At 50.4% G+C, this 12944-nt stretch overlaps 2 protein-coding genes across 4 annotated transcripts; both read right to left on the reverse strand.

Annotated features, from left to right (window-relative positions):
- Positions 1-305: 305 nt before the first annotated feature.
- SRA1 (steroid receptor RNA activator 1) lies at positions 306-6175 on the reverse strand. The gene is made up of 5 exons (XM_082378715.1): positions 6053-6175; positions 5802-5927; positions 1968-2173; positions 891-999; positions 306-736 (listed from the first exon to the last, which is right to left on the reverse strand). Exons 1-5 carry the CDS (start codon positions 6075-6077, stop codon positions 525-527), a joined length of 678 nt encoding a protein of 225 aa, XP_082234841.1. The 5' UTR covers positions 6078-6175; the 3' UTR covers positions 306-524.
- A 29-nt stretch (positions 6176-6204) lies between these two features.
- Positions 6205-12920, reverse strand: APBB3 (amyloid beta precursor protein binding family B member 3). Of its 3 annotated transcripts, none has more exons than XM_082378675.1 (12): positions 12615-12920; positions 12164-12327; positions 12005-12081; positions 11359-11419; positions 11009-11155; positions 10759-10886; positions 10216-10330; positions 9992-10076; positions 9662-9745; positions 9279-9394; positions 8949-9140; positions 6205-6279 (listed from the first exon to the last, which is right to left on the reverse strand). In XM_082378675.1, exons 1-12 carry the CDS (start codon positions 12661-12663, stop codon positions 6262-6264), a joined length of 1236 nt encoding a protein of 411 aa, XP_082234801.1. In that variant the 5' UTR covers positions 12664-12920; the 3' UTR covers positions 6205-6261. The 3 variants fall into 3 exon arrangements, with proteins under 3 accessions (XP_082234801.1, XP_082234800.1, XP_082234802.1); XM_082378674.1 differs by lacking the exon at positions 6205-6279 and adding an exon at positions 6862-7416 and having other exon boundaries at positions 12615-12907; XM_082378676.1 differs by lacking the exons at positions 6205-6279; positions 12615-12920 and adding an exon at positions 6862-7416 and having other exon boundaries at positions 11359-11456; positions 12164-12257.
- Between the last annotated feature and the right edge of the window lie 24 nt (positions 12921-12944).

Raw genomic sequence — 12944 nt, forward strand, 5'->3', positions numbered from 1 at the left:
AGGGTGATGCAATGCAAATAGGTCAGTCTCCTTTTTTTGAGGGAAAAAAATCTCCCCATGCTATTTGAGCCTCTGTTCCCATACTGAAACAAAATCATCCAAACATAGGGTTACTCAGCCCAGCAAGGGATGTATGTTTCTAATTTGGGGGAGAGTGGCAGGCAGTAGTCTACTCACGCCTAGCAAGGCCATTCATGATGAATAGAGGAAGAACAGAGGTGTGCACGGTGCACAGCGAGCAGGGCAGTTAAGGACACCAGAGGAAACCAGTTTGGCATAGGAAGGGCTCATCTCTCCTACCCAGGTCCCACCACATTGAGATGTTTTTATTGAAATTCATATGGTATGGGTAACAAGCGGCCTCCCTGTGGTCCAGGAGGGACCTCTTCCCCCAGAGATGGGTCAGGCCAAACACCCCAATGGGGCAGACAGTATCCCAAGTGGTAAAAGGGAGCCAAGTTAGGGAAGGCCTCCCATGCCAAGGCATAAGAGATGGTGTGAGATCAGTCTGGGGAACCCACAGATTAAGGATCGTGTTGGATGCCTGGCACGGTCTGGTTCTGCTCAGCTGTGGCTACAGATTTCTCTTCATTGGCCTCCTCCTCTGAAGACAGACTCCTCTTTTCCGCAATTAATCTTTTAACTCCCACCATCCACTGACTGACCTCAGTCACATGGTCAACCATGAGTGAGCGGTGGATGTCATCTGCTGCATCCCACTGGTGGCTTGAAAGCTCTGAGGAGAGAGAGGGGCTGAGCAAGAAACCTGGAGCAAAAAACATAGCTGCAACTCCTCCCCTCCCAACCAGTCAAAATCTCAGCACCTAGTCCAACTTGGACAACCATGGCAGGATGAGGGACTTAGGCTATACCAAGGGACCCAGCCACACCTTGCACCAGCAGAGCCATCCTCTTCTTTACAGGCATTGACAGCTTCCCTCCAGCCCACTGTTCCTGCAGCAGAGCCAGGCGTCGGCTGATGTCATCACATACCTGCTTCTGAGAGACAGAAGCCCCCTCCAAGTCAGTGCTGCCAGCCCAACAGGGGCAGGGAAAGGAGCACCATATAGGAAGCACCTGCTTTGTCTGGCCCAGGAACTTTACACTCTAAGAGTTATGGTTCTTTACGCAAAGATTAGAGGCCCCACTAAGAATCTGATGAAATCTATGGATCTTCTCAAGAAAAATGCATGTATGGCTAGAATTTTTAAATTTCTGGAGTTTCTCATATGCTCAGAAATTAATTCTATAGTGCTGCTTTACAAATAAGGAAACTAGGGACCAAAGAGGTGAAGATCACTCTGCTACTTTCCTTTTTTTTTTTTTATATATATAAACTTATTTATTTTATTTATTTATTTTTGGCTGCGTTGGGTCTTCGTTGCTGGGCACGGGCTTCTCATTGTGGTGGCTTCTCTTGTTGCGGAGCACGGGCTCTAGAGCGCAGGCTCAGTAGTTGTGGTGCACGGGCTTAGTTGCTCTGCAGCATGTGGGATCTTCCCGGACCAGGGCTCGAACCCATGTCCCCTGCATTGGCAGGCGGATTCTTAACCACTGCGCCATCAGGGAAGCCCCTCTGCTACTTTCCTTTAAGACTCCTCAGATCCCTTGCCTCCAGAGAACTTAGGAAACATTATCAATAAAAAAAGGGGCTGTTGTTGTTGGTTTTTTTTTTCCCCTCCCTAAGCATAATATCAGCAGGGTCTGTTCTCAGTGGCCTAGAGGTACGTAAATCAGGCTGTTATTGTCACTAATGGGAGTTGAATTCAATTCTTGTTCCTATAAGCCTCTTCTGAGGCTTGTGAACCCTCCTAAATCCTGTGTTCATTTTTCTAGGAAGTCCTTAGCAAATTCTGAAGGGGTTCATTAACTCAGAAAGGATTAAGAGCCATTGCCCATAGGGTCAGAGGGTCTACCTTTGAGAGTCATACTTGCATCTGGCTGTTGATGGGAGCTTTCCCACTTACCTTTGTGTGGCCACGGCAATCCTCCAATGCCCGTTCCAAAGGTCTCAATACATCTTCCAGCAGAATCTCAGACTCAACGACTGGGAAATTTGTGGGCTCCATGCTGGAGGGAGGACAACTCCCCACAAATGGGGGTCTGGAAGCCTTACTTGACAGAGGTGGAGGCCCCATTGGGGGGGCCCCAGGAGATGTCTCTAAGGTGGGGACTGAAAAGGTAAAGCAGGATCAAGCAAACATGGCTTAAATAGGTAAAAGAAATAAAATGGATGATGTGATAAAGAGGAATAGTAGAGGGACCTACCTAGCCTGAGTGTTCAAGGAAGGCCTTATAAGATGATATCTAAGTTTATCCCAGCTCACACACTATGTGACATATGGCAAGTTACCTTTAACCTCTGAGCTTGGGTTCCTCTTCTGTAAAATGGGGATATTATAGGAATAGTACTTATTTCACAGGGTTGCAATGATGATTAAGTAAGAATATAGGTACAGCTGCTACATTAGTGTGTAGCAAAAAGTGCTCACAAAGTTAAGAACTTGGATGAGATAGATGCAGCCATAAAGAGTTGAAGGAACCATGTACTAGGGCAGAGGTAAGGGAAGGGCCCAAGAGGTGGAAAAAGTCCTGACTTGTTCAAGGAACAGAAACAAGGCCTGTGTGGCTGGAAATGATTAACACTTAAGAAAGTAGTATGAGCTTTCACTGGAGAGGTAAGCAGGGATCCAGACCCTGCAGGGCTTTGGAGGAGTTTAGTCTTGAGCCATTACTCCATTAATGGTAACAGGAAGCCACTGCAGGTTTATAAAAGCAGGGACTGATGTCACTAAACTTGTTTTTTATGACGTTCACACTCTGTATGGTCTGTGAAAAGCTGATGAGAATAGGTAGAGGAGGGCAGGTTAACAATAGTCCAGGAAAGAGAATGCTGGCATGGACTACAGTGAAAGAGTAGATGAGGGGAAATGGAGTGGTCTGAGATATATTTAAGAGGAGGTAGAACAGATCTTGATGGAACAGGGGGTGAAGGAGAGAGAAGCCAAGGATGACTCTTGGTTTCTGACTTTAATGATGGGATGGTGGAATCACTATGGAAAATGAGAAAACTGGAGGAGAAAAGTCAAAAATTACTTTTAGGTATCAACATCCACATGGATGATAATTCATCTAATTTGGTCTGTCAGTTTGACCTTCTCACCTCCAATAACCATTTTTTCCACCCAACCTCAGCCTCCCATCCCTCTCTGCCTTGTTCTCAGCAACAATGACCACCCCTCCTACCCTTCCAGCTCAGCTACTCAGATTTTCGAGGTGCATTAAACTCACTCCCTTTAAATTCATAGCTACAGATTTTAAAAGGCATTCAACATTGCCTGGAGATCATATACTTTGCCTCATTTTTCCACTCTTCAGAACAACTATTTTCACATCTTATCTCCTCTAAACTCTTCTACCTTCTCCTTTTATTTTCCTTTCCCTGCTGTCTCTCTACTTCTGACCCTACCTCATATTTCACTGAGAAGATAAAGGTCGTTGAACAGGAACACTCTCATCTTCTCACCACCAGTTCTACTAACCCACCTGCATCTGTGGCTGCTTTCCTTCCTCCTCTAATAGATGAAAGGTTCCTGTTCCTATCAGAGGCCATCTCTGCAGCTGTACTCTGCATCCCCGCCTCTCTTGCCTTCTCTAGGCTTCCCTCCTGCAGTTATCCCTTTTCTCCTGTGCCATCAGTTCTCCCTCTCTACTAAACAATCCCATCAGCATACAGAACCATCCCTTACCTCACGCTGCATCCTCAGGCACTGCCCTATTTCTCATCTCTGCTTTACAGGAGAATTTCTTCAGTGAGCTGACTACAGTTACTCTCTCCACTTTTCACATTCTCTCCTCAGCCCATTCCTGCTGGGTTTCTGCTCTCATCACTCCTGACTGCTTTTGTTAGGGTCACTAGTGATTGTTACGTTTGTCAAATCAAGTGGTCCCTTTTCTCCATCTTATTTAACCTCTCAGCAGCATTCATCAGGGTTGAATCAAGATTTTAATCTCTCCCAGAGTAAACGTTACTTTTCTTCTTACTTCTTTTGCTCTTTCTCAGTCTCATTTGCTAATTCCTTCCCTGTTCAACCCTGAAATGCTAGAGCACCTTAGGGCTCTGTCTTGGATCCTCTTTAGGCCTCTATCCACACACACTCTTTATTCAAGCCCATGACCTCAAATACCATCCATGTGACAGTGACACATTTCTGTAATTCTGGCCTAGACCTCTCCCCAGAGTAGCAGCCCAAATTTAACATGGCCAAGACAGAAAGCTTGCTTTTTTCCTCACCCACCAAAACCCAGTTATCCCATATCAATGATCAACACCATCCAGTTCCTCAAGTGAAAAAATGTATGTTACATTGCTTCTTCTTTCACCTCACCTGCTATACCTACTCATTCCTACTGACTTTCTCCATAACATATCTTATATCCATCCAATTCCTACCACCTCTAGTACTCCAACCCTTGTCCAAATCATCATTACATCTTACCTATGTTAGCATAATAGCCTCTTAATTTGTCTTTCCACTTCTTCCCTAAAATCTGTTTTCCACACAGGAGACACAGTGGTCTTTTTAAAGATATAAGTCAGTGTTTCTCAACCTGGGGAGATTTTGCCCCCAGGACAAATGTCTGGAGACACTTTTGGCTGTCACAACTGGGTGGGTGCTACTGACATCTAGTGAGTAGAGGCCAGGGATGCTGCAGACATCTTACAATGTATGGGACAGTCTCTCACAGAAAAGAATTATCTGGCCCAAAATGCCATTAGTGCTAAGGTTAAGAAACTCTGATTTATATTATAACTCTGCAATGTTACAGGTGTGGATAAGAGAGGAGTGAAAAGAGCTGAATTTGAGCTCCCTTTTCAGGGCCACAGATCCACCTATTGGCACGGGAAATGCTCAGGGGAAAAGGACGCCCTCCTCTACTTTAAATTTTTCCATGGCTTCCACTTTACGTAGATTAAAATACAAACTCCTTATCCTGGTTTACAAAAACCCACTATGATCTGGCCCCCTGCGTACTTCTCAGATCTTAATCTCTATCCCTAGCCCACTGTGCTCTAGCCATCAGATATTCCTTCAGTCTCTGAATTTGCCAAACTTATCTCAGGGCTCCTGCAGTAGCTGTTTCCAATGCCCTGAATGCTCTTGCACCTGATCTTTGTGTGGCTAGCTTTTAATCATTCAGATTTCAGCTTAAGTGTCAGCCCCTCAGGTACCTTAGTTACCCCGTCACTCTTACATCACCCTGTTTTATTTCTCTGCAAAGCCCTTACCACCATTTCATCTATCTCCAAAGCGATAGTGTGGACTCCCAAGAAAACAAAACTTTTGTCTTGTTCACTGCTGTTTAGTTTGCCTTCAAACACAGTAGGTGCTCAGTAGATGATACTGATTAAATGAATAACACGTTAAATCTGAGATGCTTATCATACAGTCAAGTGACGAGGAAGAAGAGACAAATGGGTATACCACGATGGGGTTCTGAGAAAAGATCCAGGTTGGAAATAGGATTTGAAAATAATTTGGAAATTAAAAACTATATTAAAAACCGTATGTCTGGATGAGATCACCTAGGGCGAAAGCACAGAGAGATTCTTTTGAGACCAACGTACCAATTATTTACCTGGGCAACAGGTAAGGAGCTCGGAAAAGGGCCAGAACTGGGCCCCTTTCTGGGGCTCCAACCTCTCTCCTCAGGAAGTCCTCGGAGAGCAAAAAAGGCCCACGGTACAAGCTTATCCCTGGCACCGCCCATTCTCGGCGGCACACAGGGCCCCCACGCACCTCTGGGGGATCCATCCTGGGGAGCGGCGACCCTCTTGGTGAGCGGCGTGCGCTTGGGTCCGCCAGCCTGGGTCTGCAGCCCGTATGAGAATTGCGGCGGATCGTTCCAGCCCCGCTCCTTGTTGCCTGCGAAGGTGAGAGGACGTGTGAAGCGAGCCCGGGGGCGACAGAGGGTCCGCACCCCGCGCGGTAACCGCCCGCAGCCTGGGCCGGCGGTAGACCCAGAGCCCCAGCCCACCCGCCGCGCTCACCCGGTTTCACGTACAGCCCCGCCATCTCCACTTCCGCACGGCCAGCGGGGCATCACGTCACTTCCGGGGCGGCCGCACCCGAGCCGGCTGGGGCACGCCCCCGGCAGGGCTGGTTGCCTGGAGTCCTCCAGGTTGGACAGTTCAGAAACGCTGGGAATCACCGTCGAGGCCCCGCTCCAACTCCCGAAGGAACTCTAAATCTATTCCAGCTAATAACGCACGGGGCCCTAGTAGGGTACCAAGTGGGGCTGTTTTCCAGGGGGTGGCGCTCTAGGAGCCCAAGTGGGTTCTCTCTCTCCAAATCTCACAGTTGCTCTCAGGAGCAAGTTTAAACCACCAGAAGCTCCTGTCCCACACATGCCCCCACTGTGATCTAGCCAGGTGGACTTCCAGAACCTCTGTCCACTTTCCTGAACGTTTACACTCTCTCGGCTGGAACGTATTTATCAGGAAGCCTAGCACACTGAAAGCACCTCAGACCACGTACTTCAGGTGTCTCACCTGAGCTCCCACAACCTTCTGAGATTTCCCAGTTGTACTACATATTATCTTCAGTGCTGTTTATTTGACTCTTGTTTGACAGTTCAGAAGGTGGAACTCCTATTTTATTATACCTCCAGTGCCGACCTTAGTGCCTAGTGCCTATATATACATAAAAATATATTTCTTAAATGAAGTCATTTTTCCAACACTCCCATGCCCTTATGTGACTACCTGCAGCCACCAACACCAAGCACAGATGCAGACACTCATCTCATACAGGTTGTTAACTCCCAACCCAGTCCCAGGCCCAATATACTCACATCCAGTGAGGTCACTGAGGGATTTTTATTTGTACTGATTTTGCTATAAAGTGTTGCTGAGGTAGAGCCAACTGTCCAGGGCTGGACAGGGGCAAGGAACACAGGGACCCAGGGAGAGGAGAGCCCGGGGCCTAGGCTGTGGTACAGGGCCTCTCAATCATCCATATAAACAATAAATTGGGCAATAAATAGAGGGTGGGCAAGGGTCACTGGGGCAGGCAGAGAAGGCTCCAAGGGGCGAGAGGCTGCAGGCCCCTGGGGAATGAAGGGGTACAGAGTCAGGCATGGACCCAGAACCTCCTTCCCCAGTCCTCCCCGATTAATTTAGGGCATGTGGAGCAGAGAGGGTTTCAGCCGGAAGGCATCAAGAAAAGAGAAGACGCCCCGCTTTCGAGGGGCTGCCCCTGCACCCCCAACCCCTCCTTTGAGCAGGGGGAGGGGCAGGGGACCTCCAGGGGAGTCCACAGAGCTGGTCCGCTTGAGCCGCAGGCGGGCACGGGCCTGGGCACCCCAGGCCTTGCCTCGAGCCGCAGAGGCCACAAGACACTTCTGGTACTGAACCTAGGGAGAAGGGGAATGTGAGGATCCAGCTCCTTTCTGCCCCTGGACCCCCTGAAAGCTTCTGCAGGACAGGGACCCGGCCAAGGCTTCAGTAGGAAATGAAGCTGGTAGTCTGCCACGTTTGGAGCCCCTACAGCATTCACAGGTAGCTCAATAACAAAAGCCTAAAACCTGACATTCACTGAGCATTTAAGGAGAGCTTGACACTGTGTTAAGTTCTTTATATATATATAATCTAATCGATCTAGTTATTTATCGGGTGTTATAATCAACATTTTGCAAATGAGGAAGTGAGATTCAGAGAGAATACATGACTTGCCCAAGGTCACGTAATCAGAAATTGATAGAATTGGAATTCACAACTAGTTCTGATTGCACGGCCTGTGCTCTTAACCATACCTACCACTATGCTAACTCTCCTCCATCTCTCATTGCAGTGGACTGGACCCTGGCAAAGTGGACTCCCTAGTCAAGGGGATGTTCTACAACCCAGTCCCAGGGCAACTGCTCTGCTCCTCTCTCATTTGAATTCAACAGGGTTCTAAATGGTCTTCTTACTTCTCTTGTGTCTTCCAAATCTTCTACCCATACTATAGCTTCAGTGATCTTCCAAATCCACAAACTTGACTTCACTGTCCTGCTCAAAACCTTTCAATGGCTCAAAGTGCCTCAAGATAAAACAAATTCATCACCCTACCCTGTAAGTTCTTCCATGACCTGGATTCTGCCATTCTTTCTGCCCCTATCTCTCACTCCATCCCCCCCTGCACTCCAGATACACTAGATTCTTTCACATACTCTAATCCACTGACATCCCTCTCACCTTCACAGCTGGGGTTCCCTGTACTTGGCACATGTCCTGTCCCATTCCCCTTCACCTGGATAACTTCCCTCCTTGGACCTTCAACTCTCAGTTTTCTATCACCTCTTTCAGGTAGCCTTCTTGAACCTCCGAAGGGGCCATATCCTCCATCATCCTGTGGTGTACAACTTCTTTCTGGCCTGTCTCTGCTCTAACCTAAGTGTTCTGTGAGGGCAAAGGCTATGCCCTCTAAACCACTGAATTCCCAGGGTCAAGTATGGTTGAGTTCCAGCAAGCACTCGTATTTGAGTGAATAAGTGAACTGAACTGAGTGCAAGTGTCCCATACTCAAATGCCCACAGATAACCAGAAAACAATCTAAATGAGAGAAAACAGGAAAGACAATGCTCACCCTTCAAGGCACAGCCCTTACACAATTCCAGCTAAATGCTGAAATGTATACGTGTGGACCCAAGTGTCAGAGCTTCTGATATTTTATGAAAAACACAAATAGCAATTATTATGTGAAATGTCCTGACCTTTAAATATTGGCAACTAATTAAAACCTATTAAAAACAGCATGAGGGTCAAATAAAATACTACTGAACCACAGTCAGCCCTGGCATGGCTGGTTTGTGATCTCTGGAGAGGTTGCCGATCCTGAACCCCAGTCACCGGTACAGAGCAGCTGCAGGGCAATCCCACCCACCCATTCCCACCCCTAACTCACCATGCAAGCAGCCTGCACAGCTTCGGAGAGTCCCCCTGCATGGGGCTGGCACCAGAAGGCCGCACACTGGAAGCTCTGACGGCCCAGGTCGGCAATGAGGCCAAAGGTGTGTGGGTCACGACCAACACCAATAAAGGTCACGAGGCGCACAGGGCACTGCCACAGTGGCTCCTCCTCTGCACCAGCCTTTGCCTGCCCAAATCAGGCTTAGTCACTAGAGGGCCAGGTACTAGCTGGACCCACTGAGCACTTCCAGTAGCAAGCAGTAACCCCTTGGCATCCCCGCCCACCCCTCCACAGCCCCTAACTTCACCTTCTTCTGGCTGGTACCTGAATGGGATGTGCAGTCATGAGAGAGTCAGATACGCTGAGCATGGCAGGGACCCAGGTGTCCCGGTCCCCATGGGTGGTGAGGGTACCAATGGCCTCGTTCAGCATGTCCATGCCTGGGGGGGGAACAAGCCCACCATGGTGTCTCCCAGGCGTAACAAAAGATCTGCAGGGAGTGTCTAGGCCCCTCTCACTGACTTAGGATTCAGAGAGATGGGAACAGAATAGCTGCAGCCAGGCTTAGACTCCTGAGTTGAGAAGGGTGGTACATCCCAGGCTATAGAGGGCCATGGGAGCACTCTTAGAAATGGTGGTAGATCCTTCCTTTCCCACCTTCCTCTTCTCTTATGCAGCCCACCCCCTCCAGCCCACTCAGTCCTCACCCATGGCTTTGGTGACTGGCAGGGTCCCCATGTACAGTGCCTCGTACTTCTGAGCAGCCTGGCTCACCGCATCCAGTAGCTCCACTGAAATATATACACCAAGTTGGCCTGGGTACTCGCTCAATGACCCTTTTCTCCACGCTTCTAAGGGAACTGGAACTAGCAGAAAAAAGGCCATGGATGTTCCTCCAATTTAGAGTTTGGGAATCCCTGGGACAAGGACACCTCAGAAGTTCTCTCTCTCCAGAGAAGTACTAAATAACCAGAACGCCCTTCCCATCTTTCACCAAAGTAGCCTGTTGGTGCAGTGCAGCCCTTCCCTCCCCATACCTTGTCGAGGCAGGTCTTCAGGGGAGATGGGGTCTAGTGAGCAGCAAGGGGAATCACCACTGACCCCTACTCGCTCTGACAAGATCTGAAACACAATGCAGCCAGCATGAGGTGTAGGGAGGGGGAAGTGAGGTAAGGGAGCCAATACCACCCTAACCCAACCACCTTAGCAGCTTCAGACCCAGCTCCATACCCACATTCCCTGCCCCACTCCTGGCCCTTACCTGGGCACAGAGCCCGTGTAGGGCACTGGCAATGGCCTTGGCAGGGACGTCACAGCGAAACACATGGCACTTGAGCATACAGCTGTCTTTGTCACCCGCCACAAAAGCGAAGTCCCTGGCAGGGTCAGAGATGGGACTAGGGCAGGGCCAGGGATGGAGCTGGGGTAGAGGCTAGGTAGGGACAGGGGCCTGTAGTGCCTGCAGGAGGCTGGAAAGTCAGGGTTATGGCAGGGATGGAACAAGGAGATCAGGGCTGGGGCTCCAGGCGCCTGGCTGTCACTCACCTGTCACTGTTCCAGAAGCATGTGGGAGCACAGAAGAGAATCAGCCCAGCCTCTCAGGCTCTCCCCCATCCGTCCCTGATGAGCTGGGCCCACCCTCCCCAACCAGGGCTGTACCAGGCAGGGGAGGCAGAGCTTGGGTACATGTCAGAGGACCTGTGTCCAGGGGTTCAAGTACAGAGGGTCAGTATCAGCGGGGATCACAGCCTGCAAGGGGGAGGGAGGAGCAACTCTCACTTCGAGGGATGTAGGGGGTCCTCACCGGCCCTTGGAGCTGCCCACACCCCATACACGAATGTGCACCAGAGGCTGGCGGTGGATCAGACTGTGGTCCAGGGGATTCACCAGGCTCATCACATCCTTCTTCAGGATCATCAGCATGTTCTGGCCCTGCCAAGGAGAGGTCAGCCCGGAGCTCAGGTGAAGGTGGTTGCCATGAGGAACAGGCAATTCAGGGACAACCACCTCTGCTGGATGCTGGGCTGAACCCCTTGAAGGGCCAGCCGGCTTACCTCGCCCCAGGCACCATCCGGGGGCTGGCTCTGGCTACGGGTCTGGGCCAGCTGCTGGATGCAGTTATTGACTGCAATACTGCTCTTCCCTGGTACCAGGTCCTCTTCAGGTACTTCTACCCAGCCCAGAGAGCGGACTGCAAAGCACTGATGGGTTGAGGAAAAGGACAGGAGGACCCTGAGTAAGTAGAGGTGAAGTAGGGTGGGAGGTGCCACAGGCTCCACATATATAAACCCTCTGAGACCTCCCTTCAGCCTTGATCACCTCTGCTCAGCCCAGTCTCACCCCTGACCTTTCCCTTGGGACCCTCCCCAATGCCCTGGGCTGGCCCTCAGGCCCAAGTCACTACCTTAGCCCCTGGCTCCATTCTCTGGATGTAGGATTCTTCACCATACCAGGACAGAGAATTACTGGAATAGAGCAGAGCTCGTAAGAGGACCACAATTCCTATAGAAGGGACAATGGTGAGGACTAGACTACTCGATGGGCACAAGATGTGGGATAAGACCCAGAATATAGTGTCCCAAATATAAAGTCAGAGTGAGACAAGGCCCAGGACATATTACATAAATGTAACATAAAGCATGGCTTAGAATTTGAGGGAAAATTCAACACACAAGACACAGAATAAAACAAACATGGAACAGGGTCCAAAATCTGGACCAGAGCCCCAAATCAGGACAAGAAGACCCTAGAACACAGGATAGGAACCTCCGTGGACAGAACCTAGGGTAGTGACCAAGGCCTAGAACATGAGAGGTCAGGACCCAGAACACATAAAACAACATGTAGCAAAAAACAGTTTGGAACAAGGAACAAAACTCAAAACACTGGGAGAGTCAACAATATGGGACAGAGCCAAGAACACATAACAAAACCCTAAACATGGGACACAGGCCAGAACCTGTGCTGGAAAGCGGACTGTGGGTCCAGCTGCATCTTTGAGTGCCATGGAACCCCAAGCCTTTCATTTTTGCCTGGCCTATCCCTGTTACCTCCGGTCCAGTGAGCTCTCCAGGCTGGAGAAGGATCTCCCCTTGGGGGGCCGAAGTCCCCAAATTCCCTCCGTCTTCTGTAGAGAGGGGGCTAGGTCAGTGTGGCAGCAGGCTTAGATCCACACATGAGCTCAGGCCCCCACCTCACACTCCACCTACCGTGCCTGCGTCCTCTGCATCTCCTGACTCCCAGGTTGGGCGCTGCCACTGGGTGCTACCGCTGGGTACATGCCAATAATAAGTACCTGCAGCATCGCGGATCTTCCTCCAGCCAGGGGGCAAACCTGGCTCCCCCTCCAGACTCTGGTCCCCCCACAAGTCATCTACAGGAACGTGGGATTGGAGAAGGAAGGCATATATGTGCGCTAAGAATAACACTTTGTCATAACCCTTCCTCCAACCCAAAAGGCACAACTTAACGCTGAAGGTTCAGCCTGAGGGTCCAGGCTTCCAACCTTGGATACTGCAGTGCAAAGATCGGGGTTCATTTGTTCCCTGGTCTTCACTCCGAGACGTACGCCCCTCCCTGTCTTTGAGGCTGGGGTAGCCTTTCGCGCTCCCTCGTCCCCCCTCAGCTCCCGATCCTCCCATCGGGACCCTCTGTGCACACCATCGCAGTTGACCAGAATGATGGCCAGCATGTAATCCTTGCCCAGCATAGCCCTGGTCGCGTCCCCAGCTCGCCTCCGGAGCTGCTGCGCCTACAAGTCCAGCCTCTCTGCGCCGGAATCGGCCTGGCCAGCTGGCGCCGCACAAATACGGGGCGGGGCAGGGGCCGGGTCCTGGGGGCGGGAAAGGACCCGCCTGAGCAGCGCCTCCCGTCGAAAGGTGGCGCGTGAAAACAGCCGTCCGGATCCCCCAGTTGCCGCGCGTTGGCGTGCGAAGGCCTGGAGGAGGAGCAAGGTCCGCGGCGCGCACGCTGACATCATAGCTCAATTGT

The sequence above is a fragment of the Balaenoptera borealis genome, assembly GCF_965194805.1.
Source record: "Balaenoptera borealis genome assembly, chromosome: 2".
NCBI lineage: Eukaryota > Metazoa > Chordata > Mammalia > Artiodactyla > Balaenopteridae > Balaenoptera > Balaenoptera borealis.